At 54.8% G+C, this 13,124-nt stretch overlaps 3 protein-coding genes across 3 annotated transcripts; 1 reads left to right on the top strand and 2 right to left on the bottom strand.

The window, feature by feature from the left end:
- Positions 1-208: 208 nt before the first annotated feature.
- On the top strand, positions 209-1,476 carry KVR01_010493 (uncharacterized protein; the record flags this gene model as incomplete). Its single annotated transcript, XM_044783400.1, has 2 exons — positions 209-400; positions 486-1,476. The coding sequence occupies exon 2, from the start codon at positions 490-492 to the stop codon at positions 1,474-1,476; it is 987 nt and encodes a 328-aa protein (XP_044640652.1). The 5' UTR covers positions 209-400; positions 486-489.
- Positions 1,477-4,221: 2,745 nt separating this feature from the next.
- On the bottom strand, positions 4,222-4,950 carry KVR01_010467 (uncharacterized protein; the record flags this gene model as incomplete). Its single annotated transcript, XM_044783302.1, has 2 exons — positions 4,222-4,598; positions 4,653-4,950. 2 exons carry the CDS (start codon positions 4,948-4,950, stop codon positions 4,222-4,224), a joined length of 675 nt encoding a protein of 224 aa, XP_044640626.1.
- Positions 4,951-6,772: 1,822 nt separating this feature from the next.
- KVR01_010694 (uncharacterized protein) lies at positions 6,773-9,644 on the bottom strand. Its single transcript, XM_044790219.1, has 3 exons — positions 8,924-9,644; positions 8,586-8,855; positions 6,773-8,501 (listed from the first exon to the last, which is right to left on the bottom strand). Exons 1-3 carry the CDS (start codon positions 9,037-9,039, stop codon positions 7,202-7,204), a joined length of 1,686 nt encoding a protein of 561 aa, XP_044640853.1. The 5' UTR covers positions 9,040-9,644; the 3' UTR covers positions 6,773-7,201.
- Positions 9,645-13,124: the final 3,480 nt, after the last annotated feature.

The raw sequence follows: 13,124 nt of genomic DNA, 5'->3' as shown, positions 1-13,124 counted from the left end.
GGGCAGGCTACGTCGCCCTGCCTACCTGGGTACAGTCACTTCGTCTGAACGTTTATGCAGACACGGCGAGTTTACTGCTGCCCCGACCCAAACGATCTCACTTTGCACGCATCACCCTCCCCCAGCGTTTGTTGTTGTTTGAGCGGCGCGCAACACTTTGAGCTGTCTCGCAACCTTGCAACCTGCATTTGTCAACTCATCTGTCAACTCATCTGTCAACAACAGCTCCACCCAGCCGTCCACATCAAGGCACATCTGCGTCTTCATGTCAAGACGCTTCCAAGGTTGACTCTTCAAGGTTGACGCTTCCAAGGTTGATTCTTGCAAGCTTAGCCTTTATTCCCACTGTTGACTCTCAAGACAACTACTCTCAGCTTTCACCACTTTCGTTTACTTGCAGGTTTGTTCATTTGCCGCTGCCCCTCCACGATGCTCATTCCTCTTTAGGCGATCATCGCGACTGAGCTGACTGCCTTCCATCGTAGCAACATGGCGCCTCCTCACATGTTCAAGGCTTCCAAGCCTGCGTTCCAGCCCAAGGCTGGAGGAAAGCCCGTCGCCAGCCGAGTTGAGAAGACAAAGAGCCATGCAAAGGTGGCAAAGCGAACGTTCTTCGCCAACGCGCTCACTTTCCGTCCCAAGGAGGCCGCGCCGGCCGACAGTCCCGCCGATCCGATGATGCTGGATTCTCCCGAGCCCGCTGCTACCGAGCCCGCTACTACCCAATCCCCTACTACCCAGTCCCCTACTACCGAGCCTGCTCCTATCGAGCCCGCGCCTACCGAGCCCGCTCCTACCGAGCCCGCGCCTACCGAGCCCGCGCCTACCGAGCCCGCGCCTATCGAGCCCGCTTCCACCGACTCAGTGATGGGAAACCCCCCCGTTGCAAGTGCCACGAGCGCAACTCATGCCGCCGGCGATGAGAACGAGGAAGAGGATGAGCACGTCGATAAGCCCTTCAAGCTCGGCGATGGCATTCCCAAGGCTGGCTTTCAGTTTCGTAAGGAGGGGCCTAGAGGGAGGTCGATCCTGGGCAGATTTGAGACCGAGAATATCGTAGTCGAGGCTCTCTACCCCGACATGGACATCATCCACAAGAGCAAGGCGCAGGGGGTCATCAGCCCCGTCTTCCACGAAGCCGCCAACATGGTCGAGGATGGTATCATTGAGGAGCATTTGGTGAGGATTGGAAAGCTCGTACCAGGACACAGCCGCCGCATTTGGCGCTGGTTCTTTGGAAGGCTTTGGGTTGACAGCAAATCGAAGTGGCCCCGAAGATTGTCCCAGCAGCAATTCATCCACTTTGTCTCCTGTCTGGCGGAGGCTCGGTGGCGTGAGGAGAACTCTCCGAAGAATCCCAATGGGGAAAAGCCTGGACTGTTGGCCCAGAACGTCTCACTCTTCTTGAATGTGGCGGAGGAGAAGGGATTTGCTTGGTCGAACGGAGGAGAAGCCTTCGGTGATAAGGAAGAGTAGGAGTTTCGTCTGATTGAGCGTCAGTGTCCCATTGAGGTACCTTTGGAACTCATACGCTAGGATTTATCACCGCAATGAGAATGAACTGTAAACAATGTATCACTGTAACGAGCTCGTATTAATTCCGTGACATGATGGAAACGCAGAACATTGGTCGTGCAACACGACACAACTGGACTCATTTTCTTTATCTGCAACTCAGTACTGTGCCTAGGGAGAGACGTAAGACATAATCTGGTTTCGCTTCTATTTCACGTACGTCCGAAGACATACATGGCCCCTTCGTACAGTGGTAAGACATAGAGAATAGAATTATGTCGTCAAAAGCAAGACTCAGGGACGGCACATCAAATTCAGGAAGAGAACACTTCAGAACGTTCCAGGCCTGCCACGCGCGGCCCAAGTTAGCAAAACCACCTTGACCCTACAGGCGCCCAAACGGCCAAAACTTGTTGAGTGGCTCGGTGTTTGTTTGTAGGTGCTTGTGGCCCCTGGCCTGTTTGCCCTGCCAGCATTCACCCAACTTCCAAGGTTGTCCAGGGTACTTGGGCCAGGAAAGTCCATCTGATATCAACGAAACTTGCCTGTGGCCGAGTGGTCCAAAGCTTTCGAACATAGATTTAATTTAATTAAGTCCCACGACGAAGCCACGGGTTCAAGTTTGATGCTCGGGGGACCTCACTTGGAACCTAGGAGTTCTCAGAACTTCTGACAGCATAGAGCGGGTCTTCCTCTGGGAAGCCTGTTATCGCTAGCGTCGCCTCCTTGTGGCTTCCCCTTGAGCATCCTCTTTTTTTGCTTTTTCTTTTTGTCGTATTCTCCTCATGCTTGCTTACTTACCGTCTTCCCAGGCGTAGCTTTTCTTAATGCAAACAAGTCCACACCTGTTCTGCGACAACCTCCTCTGCGACAACCTCCTCTGCGACAACCCCCTCTGTGACAACCTCCTCTGCGACAACCCCCTCTGTGACAACCTCCTCTGCGACAACCTCGTCACATAATCTTATGAAAAGATCAGCCATTTCATTTCATCACATCATGGTTTGAATACACTGGAATTTAATCACTGCACTGCAAATATTGGGTGATCTATGGCCACCAAGGACGATGCAAAGGGGACGCTGCACAACCTCGAGAGCATTGTTGCAAGGGTCCACATTGCCTCTGTACAGACGCGTGCTGGGTGTGCATTACCTCGCCTTATTCCATTCTGTGCACCGTGTATGACTTCGGGGGTATACGAAACAGAATCGAAATCAGTTATTGCATGCTCTGAGTCCTCACAGGCTTCATTGCCTAAACTCGATTGGCCATTGAGTATTTGAAGAGGTTGATTTAGCGGCATCCTCGTTTTGTTATATTAAAGCTTCCTTCTCATAGCGGCGTATAATGCAGCTGACGACATCACATCGCCAGGTCCTTTTTGAGAAATATTCCGTGTAGCCCAAGGATGACTCCAACTGCCTTTCCAGGTCATGATCGAGCCTGAATTCCTCTGATATCTTGACCTTGTCTGCAAACAGGCTTCGAACTTCTAGATACAGGTTTCTAGTGTTGGCATTAAAGCCAGTGAATACCAACGCTGACTTTATCGTGTCACAGTGCTGTCCTTGATGCTGTCCAAGGCTTCCGCCCTCATCGTGACGGTTGCGTCTTGCTGGTGCTTGCCTGAGTCCTGAGCTGTGCGAATCACCTCGAGCCGGAAACACTCCAAGATCAGCGCCGCAACCCTTGCTGCCAGGAACCTCATCACTGACGAACCCGTAGATGCCTCGGAATACTTGGTGCCATGTCTTCATCTCTTCCTATTTAGTACCAGTTGCCATCCACACCTGTATGGCCAGTAGGAGGGGTGGGACAAAACATCAGTATTCTCCTCTTATTCAACCCTTTCCTGCTCACTGCTCACCGCAGCTGCGCCGACGCGAGGGCTGCTGGGATTGCTGCGGTCAGTACGCTTTTATTGAGCACATTCGCCTCGGTCCAAGTCTGCGCACAATATTAAAGTGTAGATCTTTTCCGTGGAGTGCACATGTGCCGAGCCTACAGCCAAACTCCACCTTGGCTGAGTCTACGGGAGGCATGATTGTCCGGGACACAAAACACGATGTCAGCTTTCAGCTCTGTGTCTCTGTCAGACGAATCGGTGATGATATAGTTGGGAACGTCTTACCGTCGTCAGTGAGGACTACCACTGCGGGTCCGTGAGTTGACAAGTGGCCAGGTCTATGCTTCTTGCTTTTTGTGGAGCTCCTTGGTTTGCTGAAATTCGTTGCTGAACCTTTTCGTGCACCATCCAGCGATGCGAACCAACAATACAATCCCGGCAAGTCCATCTTCTGATAAATGCTGATAAATGATAATATTACCGCCTTCTGAAAATCCTCTCGAGCAGACGAATGCCAAAGTCGACCCCCGTTGAGCATTCGGATCTCCTTGTAAAATCTAGCGGTACCCGGCTCTCCCACCTGAGGCTGACTAGGTGCTTGATTGGAAGAGAACAAGCTAATTCCTTCAAGACACCCTCTCTGCCAGTGTATCGTCTCGTTTTTTCACGCGGCTCGAGGTCAATGTTCCATAACTCTGATTGGGGGGAGGGCTCAGCACCCCTACTCGATTCTTCATACTAATGATTTGACCTTAGAGCTCCATGTTACCTAGGTATTCTCGAGAACTTGATGAGCTGCTGCGGATCATAGGCTGAGGGCTAGAGTCGTAGTCAATCAGAAACTGAGGCATCCCCCATCAACTTTCAGGAAACCGCCTGTCATGAACTGAGTCATCACTGGCCAGGAAGGCTACAACTCCAGATACATCGTTGACTTCAGCAAATCGACCTAATGGCATGTTCCGACGGAGTTCTTCCAGCTTTTCTTCACTCCAAGTCGCTCGAAACATGGGCGTATCTACGCCACTAGGGTGTATCGTGTTGACACGGATGCCATGCTCGCCCAGCTCGGAGGCAGCTGTCAGGGATAGCCCGCGGAGGGCGAATTTGGACCCAGAATACAGAATGAGGCCAGGTGTCCCCCTCAACCCGGCGATTGAGGAAGTCAAGACGATACTTCCTCCGTTTCCGAGATCTCGCATAGCCTTGCCGGTGTGTTTGATGCCGAGGAAAGCTGCATGAAATCAGAATGAGACGTGAGGCTTTTCTGGTAGGCAGGACGTCGAACCTGACTTGACATTTACTTTCATGATCCTCTCGTAGCTCTCTTCAGTCGTATCGAAAATACTCGTGGACGGATAACTTATTCCTGCATTTAGAAATGCGCAGTCGAGGCGACCAAATTTGTCCACCGTTTCCTTGGTGAACCGCTCCACGTCCTCCTCACTTGTGACATCCGCAAGGATCGTCAATATCCTCGAGTCCAGTGGAGCTGACGGCACAAAAGGCCTCAAAGCGGATGTGGCCATGTCTAGGGCTTGCGCACTGATATCCACCAGGCCCAGGTTTGCACCTTCTTGTAGCATTCGAGACGCTGTAGCCAGGCCGATTGAGCCTCCTGCCCCGGTGATCAGTACAACCTTCCCATGTAGCCTCTGACTTGGCAGTGATATATGCTGAGTCTCGTTGCAAGACATAATTGTTTGGTAGGGCTCGCCGTCGCTTTGCGTTGCGTTCTTCTGTCGACAACTAACCTCACTTCTGCAACGACTCCGTTCCTAACAGATACTATACAGTCTAGCGTACCGAGAACAACGGAATATAATTACACATAGACAATGCGGAGATGGGAGATATCTTATCCAGGCTAGTCAGGTTCCGCACATTATACTACTACGACTTCACAACCCCGCAACCCCAACCTGCTTCCATCAGCGGGCTCAACACCCATAGTAGGAAGTAGTCAAGCCGGAAGCATGATTATCCCTCAGGCTATCCTTCTACAGCATAGTATAGATCACTATTTAAAAGAAGACGCGTCTCTAGAGCAGCGGGGCATGTCCCCAAGCTCGAGTTCCTCTCTGGCATGCTGGCATAATGCACATGTGGAAAACCCTACCTAGGTACCCAGGTATGCTGCGAGTGGCTAATTATGCGAGACATGTCAAGATAGACGAGTCGAGCAGGATAAAGATGGCTGAATTCTGCTTCTATGGGCTATATGGGCCATGTTTATCCCCTGTGAATCCGCGCCGAGTCAAAGTATCTCGAAGTGCGCTCTTGACTAATCAGCGAAGTAGCTGGTGGCACAGTGCTCGTGGGATGGGCATCAATCCCAACTGCGAGCTCGTTGGAGAAAGCTGGATTGGCACCACATGTAGCCACAGTTCACGAGACTGAGTCTTTCCTTGGCCTCCTAAAGACCCGTACCGAATCACATGCTCCCTGCGAAAGGGCTTCTTTCTTCCCACTGGTGGAATGAGAATAAGACGCAGAGGCAGCATGACTGATTTGTGAGAGAAAGAGGCTCTCAAACCAAGACATGCAAAGGCTTCGGAAGAGGTCTGTCTATAGCCATATGGGACGCAGCGTACCACTCGGCTGGTTGCAATGTAAGACTACTTCGCCTGGCGACCTTTCCTCCAAACGGTGACCGTCATATAAATTGCTCTGTGTGTGTGTGCCTGACATGCTGTAATCAAAACTATATGTCAAACCACCGTATGAAGGCGCCATGTATGTCCTCGGACGTATACGGAATAGAAGCGAAACCACACATGTCAAACACTCGCGCTTACCAGTCGTCCCACCCATCATCCGGAATTCGAAAAATCGCAGCCCTCCCGGACCGAAGACCTCATCAGTCGGAACTTGGCAGCCTTGCCCGCCCAGTCTGAGCCGCCCGCCCGCCCTGCAAGGCCAGCACAACACCACAAGGCTACCCCTGCGACCCCAGCCCGCCCTGACACGCAAGCCCACGACGACCCGAGCAGGCGGTAACAGAACGGGGGAACGGAAGGGGGCAGAAGGGGGTGGGGGAGGTAACGGGCTTCCCGCGGGGGAGGGGGAGGGGAGTTCTAGAAGCATCCCTCAGGTCCCGTCCGATGTCCAAAGGAGATAGATACCCTGTCATTATGCGACACTCGGCCGGTCAGATCTATTCATGCCCACACCCTTTCGCATCCGAAACTCGGTGCTGCCTTCTCACCGACGGGAGAAGGAAAAAGAGAGAGAGCCAGACGCCAATCGCAGCGTTGAGGACATGGCTTTTCTTCTTCCCCTGATGCCCGCAATGCCACGCCGACACAGCCCGGGGAGGATTCTGTTGGAGGCTGAGCAGAGGCTCGAGGCTGGGGCAGGGAGCGTGCGTTGGATGGGCATGAGCCAATCCGTCAGTCGGTCAGTCAATGGAGTGAAAACTTTTGGATTTCCATTCGCAATGATGCTGTCATGCACACACGCGCTATTCTATACAGGCCTCAGACCTCGTGAGCGTGCCGCGCGCTGGTGTCGCGCTGTCATCTCAGGTCCTCTGCTACTTGGGGCTGTTGGTATCTGGCCCTCTCAAGTAGAGGGCTATAAAAAGTAAAATGTGGTATCCCTTGGCCCCGATCCTGAAACATTCAAGACTTGATATCATGACCCTGTTTGTCCTGAGCCTTTCAAAGTACTCCAAAAAATAATAAACGAGAGCCCCCTGCCTCCCATAAAAAAACTCCACCAGATGAACTCCAACGCTGATACCCAAGGAATTGTGTGACCAAATGATCGCTTCAACCGCTGCGTCCGTAGGCTTATACATAAATGAGAAGAAATAGCAAGAGCCGTGTAGGGTCATTAGTAGCTGAAGTCGACGTGACCAATCTGCGAGACTGCCTTGTTCTCGTCTGCATTGGATGAGTTGACGCCGGTCACGGAGCTACTCGACGCCGTGTCCGACTGATGTGTCGTCGTTGGCTCCAGCTCCTGCTCTTGCGACGGCACCCCGCTGTCGCTGTAGCCCAGGTCGCGCATCTCCTGGAAGCTCCAACTCGGCTCGAAGTGTTCGCTCTTCCACGCGAACGCCACCCGTTCGTACATCTCGTCGATTTGTTCGAGGCTGATCTTGCTCGTCTCATAGACCATGGCCCAGACAAAGACGGCCGCGACGGCACAGAAGGCTCCCCATACGAAGAATACCCGGGTGCCCATGTCGGCGTAGCCCGCACCCTCCTCTACCATATATGGAGTTCCGTAGGAAATACCAAAGTTCAGGAGCCAATTCGAGGCCGTGGATATTGACATGGATTTGGCCCTCACTTTCAAGGGGTATATTTCGGATGTGATGACCCAGGCCACGGGTCCCCACGAGGCGGCGAAGAAGAATATGTCGATGCAGACAAAGATGATGAGGATTTGGTTGGCGGTCGTGGGCATCGACTTCCCGACGGCTGCGGAAAAGCTGGCAATGAGTAGCTGACAGATGGCCATGGCAACAGCGCCGTATATCAGGACCTTTCTGCGACCCCATGCTTCGATGATGAACAGGGCCGGGATCGTGGATATGGTGTTGACGATGTTGATAATCAAGGAGATGAGGAACGCGTTCCCAATGCCGGCGCCGACGAAGAAGGTTGTTCCGTAGTACATGATGAAGTTGACACCTGTCAATTGTTGAAGCATCTGAAGCCCGCAGCCGGTGAGCGTTCGTCGTCCCAGATGCGGCGTGCCGAAGATGACATCCTTATATGTAGCAGGTCCCAGGGCCAACTCGTATTCGTGGTTGGCCTCGATCTCTGCCAATTCCTCCAGTAGTGCGGGATGCAGCCTATCCAGCCGTCGCAGGCGACTGAGAGAGATGGCGGCGGCGTCTTTCAGTCCTCGCTTAATAAGGTACCGAGGTGTTTCGGGGAGGATGAGGAGACCAAGTGACAGAACGACTGCCCAGGTGAACTGCAGGCCGAGCGGGATCTGATATGCAGCAGCACCCTTCATGTCGGCTGTGAGTATGTTGACAATGGATGCTGTGAGTAATCCAATAGTGATGGAGAGTTGGTAAAAGCAGACCAAGGTTCCTCGTATCCATTTGGGGGCCATCTCAGCCTGGTAGATGGGGACGAGCACGGAAATAGTACCAACACCAACGCCGGCAAAGAATCTATGTCACATCAGCTGGCTGCCAGATACAAATAGTACAACGGGTAGGTCTTGTAGTCCCGCAGAAGCCAGAATCCCCACATACCTTCCTACCACAAGCATGGGAATAGCCTGGGCGCAGACCTGGAAGATGACGCCGAAGTTGAAGGCAGTGACAGCGCCGATCAGAGACTTGCGCCGGCCCCAGAAGTCACCGACGGGGGCCGCGATCAGAGCACCGACGACGGTGCCAGCACTCAGGATGGCGACAATGATTGCTGTCTCGCTCGGGGAGATGGAGGGAGAGCCGTTACGGGAATAGCCGGTGGAGAATTGTTCCTTGAAAGCGTTCATGGCGAGGATGCCGTTGATGGTGCTAGACATTGTTAGATCAGGTCAGTAACCAAGGCGGGTGGTAGTCAGCGCAGGACCAAGATTCCTCACCCCGTGTCGTATCCGAACAGCAGGCCTCCGGAGGCGACGAAGATGCCGATCATGATTGCGGGAGCGGACGACCCGGCTACATTGTCTGGCTTTCGCCAGCCCATGGCAAAGGCCATGGCGGATGGAATGTGGCCTTCAAGCCAGGATGGGAGCGTTTAAGCCGTCGAGGATGGAAATAAAGAGTCGCTTGTAGAGTCGACGCCGAGGATTGCGGTCGATCATTTGCGAGGGATCGAGGCGCAAGGCGGCAGGCGGTGGAGAGCAGATGGCGATCGATGATGTCGGGCTGAGCAGCGGGATTGGAAGGAGGCGAGAAGGGACGAGGTCACGGTTGGTAGTTTGAGGGTCGCAGCAGTGGGGACGGTGGACAGTGCCAAGGGCTGCTGCTGTGCTGCTCTGCTGATGCGGCGCTGAAGTGGTGCTGCTTGTTGCCAGAGTCTGGGAGAGGTCGGAATCGGGAGTGGGCGGAGAGAGACGGAGGCGGAGACGGAGACGTAGTGGTAGTGAGCGGTAGTGGTAGTAGTAGTAGTAGTAGTAGTAGTAAGGGTAGAGTCAGATGGAGAGGAGGATGGAAAATGGAGACTAAAGACTGCAGATGGAGACGAGCGAATGCGACGAATAGGGACGAGGGTGGTCTGGGGAACAGCAGGAGCGGAACTGGGCGTGCACGCTCTGGCAGTCTGGCACACACAACTAGTGTCCTGTCTAGCGTGCTGCACAGTCTGTTAGTTAGAGCATGGAGCATGGGTGTGGTGTGTGGGAGAGGCTTGTGGATGGGGGGGGGGGAGGAAGGAGGGGAGTGGGGACCATCAGCTGGTGGTCCGCCTGGGGGGAGCGTTGTGTGATTGGCCTCTAGGGGCCTGGAGGCGGAGGTGATTGGGGGAAAGCAGGGGAGCGCGATGAGGAAAATGGAAGATGGGGGGGCTAAGACATTTCGGGGACTTGGGTCCTGGGCTGGCTGGCTGGATGGGCTGGCCTGGGGCCTGGGCTGATGATGAGCTGCGGGAGCGTCGAGTTGGAATTAGACGGGCCTGGGTACGGAGTACGGAGCACATAGCTGTACACACACCCGAGTGTCCAGGTACCTACCTGCCTGCCTGCCTGGGCGTGTGGCCCCCGTCCCAGTGCCAGTGTCTTGTCTTTGTCTGGGCTCATCTCCAATGCCAACAACAGCAACAGCTGCATGAGCACGAGGCCCAGGACCCGGAATACCAAGGGCCCAAGACAAGTCCCAAGCAAAAGGCAAGCCTCGTCCCACCACAAATGCTCGTCCCGGCCAGCACATGAACGGTGAGCGCGCTCGTCTAGTCGCAACTTGCAAGCCGTGTCTAACCAAGGCCTTTCCTGATTGGCGTCGACAGAAATAGGCCCAAGCAGCTCGGACACCACGCTCCCAAACCCGGCTGTCGGTCTACCAGATACTACACACGCCTCTGGCTCTGGCTGTCTTGTTGTCTTGATGGAGGAATTAACCTCTGGGCCTGTCGCTGTCGGACAAGCCTGACAAGCACGGGCTGGCCACAAGACAGGCGGGCGGCGGTGGCATTGGACGGCCTTGCTGCATCACCTGCCATGCGGCCATGCAGCCATGCGGCCAGGGACCTGGACGGCGATCCCACACCCATGATTTAGTGGGTAAAATCACCGCAGCACCGCGCCCGTTTTCCTTTTTTTTTGTAGCATCTGGCTGACTCTCTGTTCGGCTGAGGCGCATTCCGACACTCAGTCCACTGCCTCTGTGGCACAGACAGACAATCTCAAGCCCCCCAAGACCTGGTCGAGCACGCAAGACAGGGACTCCGAAACCCCGTCATTGGGAACCCTCCCGGCCGTTGATCGGTGTCAATAAACTTCGACAGAGTCTTGTTCTGTGGGGCCCCTCAGTCCTGACAGCCTGGTACCTGCCCCAATCCCGCCGTCCCGATGGATTGCGGGGTCTCTGATGTGCGTGTGTGCGTGTGTGCGTTACGGTGCGCTGCCTCTTCCCTGCCCACTGTCGCACTGGGTGGTTGGCCGTGTGGCCGTCTTTTTAACTTTTCGATCCTTTCCCTGAACACCCCCCGGGCGAAGGATCGAAGCTCGACCGAGCCCAGACAACTTTGCATACGGCGTCCGGCACACGTACAAGCAAGCTATAGAGGAGGCAAAAGCCAGGCCGACGTCCTGCCTGGCCTTCAACCGTCCTGCCGTTGTCTCGCGAGAACTGGGCGGCTGCTATTCCCACTAGCAAGTACCAAGATTTGGTTCATCGCGCCGCTAAAAATGCGAATCCATCCAACCGTCCAGATACCTGGCCACGCACCTGGGACGCCCTGATTTGTTCAACGTCCTCGTGTGGCTCCTTCACGGAAAGGAATCGCGACAACAGGACAGCGACCTCGTTCAACTCGAGCAATCCGTTGCCTTTCCTCCTGCCCTACCTGTGCCACGTCCCCGGGAGCCTGCAGACAAGACGCCCCAGAGGCGCATCTGACATGATTCGATGCTGATGGTGGAATGAGTAATGACTTCTCGAAGAGGAATGGGGCCATGCGAATGTGCTCGGCTGCAGGCGCTTCCTGCACGCCTTTTGGTTCGCAGCCTTTGTTCGTGGCGTCCGGCTTCTCATCCTGCGCCATCACACGCCTACCACAGTACAGCAGGCACGGGCATGCCGGGAATCCTTTCTTGAACCCTCTGCTGCACCGGGCTGGCTCGACTCCCATCCGGCCTAGTGCACCACGCCTGCATCGGCACCTCAATCTCCAGCATGCTTGGACAGGCTACTATGTGCTTCGCTGCACTACCCCGTCCGAGCTTTTTCATCCTGCAGTGGCCGGCGGCGCCCCTTTTGGGAGCTAGTAAGTCGGCAGAGGTGGGCAACGATTATGTGCGCCGCGGAACAACGTGGTGCTAATAGACTTTGCTAAAGCCATGATGCTAGCACCGGCTTCCCTTGACCGCTTGAGGGGGTCGACTCGCCGTATACCAGGCGCGGCTCCTTCGGCAACGACCTCATTACCGTACTCGGACGCCTGCGAGGCCTGCCAGCTGCTGCCGGGCTTCATGGCCCGTCGCAGCTGGCCCGCTACCCTTGGTCTACCCGCTAGGCCTTGGCCGACCTCACTGTGGGCCTCCATCGTCTCTGGCAAACTTGTGGGCAAGGCTGAAGAGACCCGTCTGCCGTCGCGGCACTCGGGAGACTTCCTCTGCCCAGGTCGATCTGAGGCTGGCTGGCATCGATGGTCCGTCCTTCGGACAGGCTCTCGAGTCAGTCTTCTGGACCGAAACGTGCTTGCTCCCAAGCCATGACGCAACAGTACTGCGATCTTGCTCAAGGTTTGAATGTCTTCACCACAGGACCGCGGATGCTCGATGATGTCCTGGACGGCAAATTCCCGCGTGCATCAACTCGTTGTCGTCTCAGGTTTGTGTGTGTTGTGCTGGAACCTGCCTAATCGGTCCCAGGCGAACAGGGGTTGCACACCCGAAAGCGATTGAGCGAGGGCAAGTGGACTGACTATTTTCATGTGCTAGCAGCCTGGCAGATGACAGGTACAAACTCATGTGATTCTCCTGCCAGTGTACAAAAACGTGCAGATGCGGCTGGTAGTATCAGCTGAGGGCTCGTTGCAAAAGAGCATTCATATCAGAGCTATCATTTCGGCGAAGCACCCGCAGACCGGCACACCTGAATGGAAGTTGGACCGCGGACAGCCCCATCGCAGTCTCCTGGAGGAATTAATTCCACGTCGGACACGAACGATCCTTCAGTCGAGGTACATAAGCTGCTAGGGTCCAGCTGCTGGCGATGCGGGTGTGCGTATAAGGCCATATGTATAGAGACCTGTATGCGCGGTGTCCAATTCATGACACGAATAGGCTGCAAAGCCTTGAAGGACTCGGCGCGGGGCAAGCAAGACAATGCGACTTTCCAAGCAGCAGAATTTACCCTCCTTCTCCACGTGAACTACACAGGAAAGCAGTTGAAGGGTATTGGGTGGGGGGCAACGCGTCGTGCGACGTCCTTATCCCCCATCCCGTCTGTACAATGGCGAATCTATACCAACCCACCTCAGCTCGGGGGACTGCATGCTGCGGGTCTCACTTAAATCACGACCTCAAAATGCACATCTCGCTTACCGTGCATTCATCAGTATCTTCCCCCAGAAGGCTGGCCACTCGGAGGCGTGTCAGCATCTTCCCACCTAGTCTACATCCT

This window comes from Diaporthe batatas (assembly GCF_019321695.1).
Source record: "Diaporthe batatas strain CRI 302-4 chromosome Unknown Contig00013, whole genome shotgun sequence".
Lineage (NCBI taxonomy): Eukaryota > Fungi > Ascomycota > Sordariomycetes > Diaporthales > Diaporthaceae > Diaporthe > Diaporthe batatas.
This window is presented reverse-complemented; position numbering and strand designations above follow the sequence as displayed.

What these genes read in the sequence shown, in the direction of transcription:
- KVR01_010694 (XM_044790219.1), bottom strand. Translation starts at nt 9,039, where the DNA reads ATGGCCTTTGCCATGGGCTGGCGAAAGCCAGACAATGTAGCCGGGTCG. An exon ending in CTGTTCGGATACGACACGGG is followed by an intron (nt 8,856 to 8,923) that starts GTGAGGAATCTT and finishes AACAATGTCTAG; the next exon opens with CACCATCAACGGCATCCTCG. An exon ending in CCCATGCTTGTGGTAGGAAG is followed by an intron (nt 8,502 to 8,585) that starts GTATGTGGGGAT and finishes GATGTGACATAG; the next exon opens with ATTCTTTGCCGGCGTTGGTG.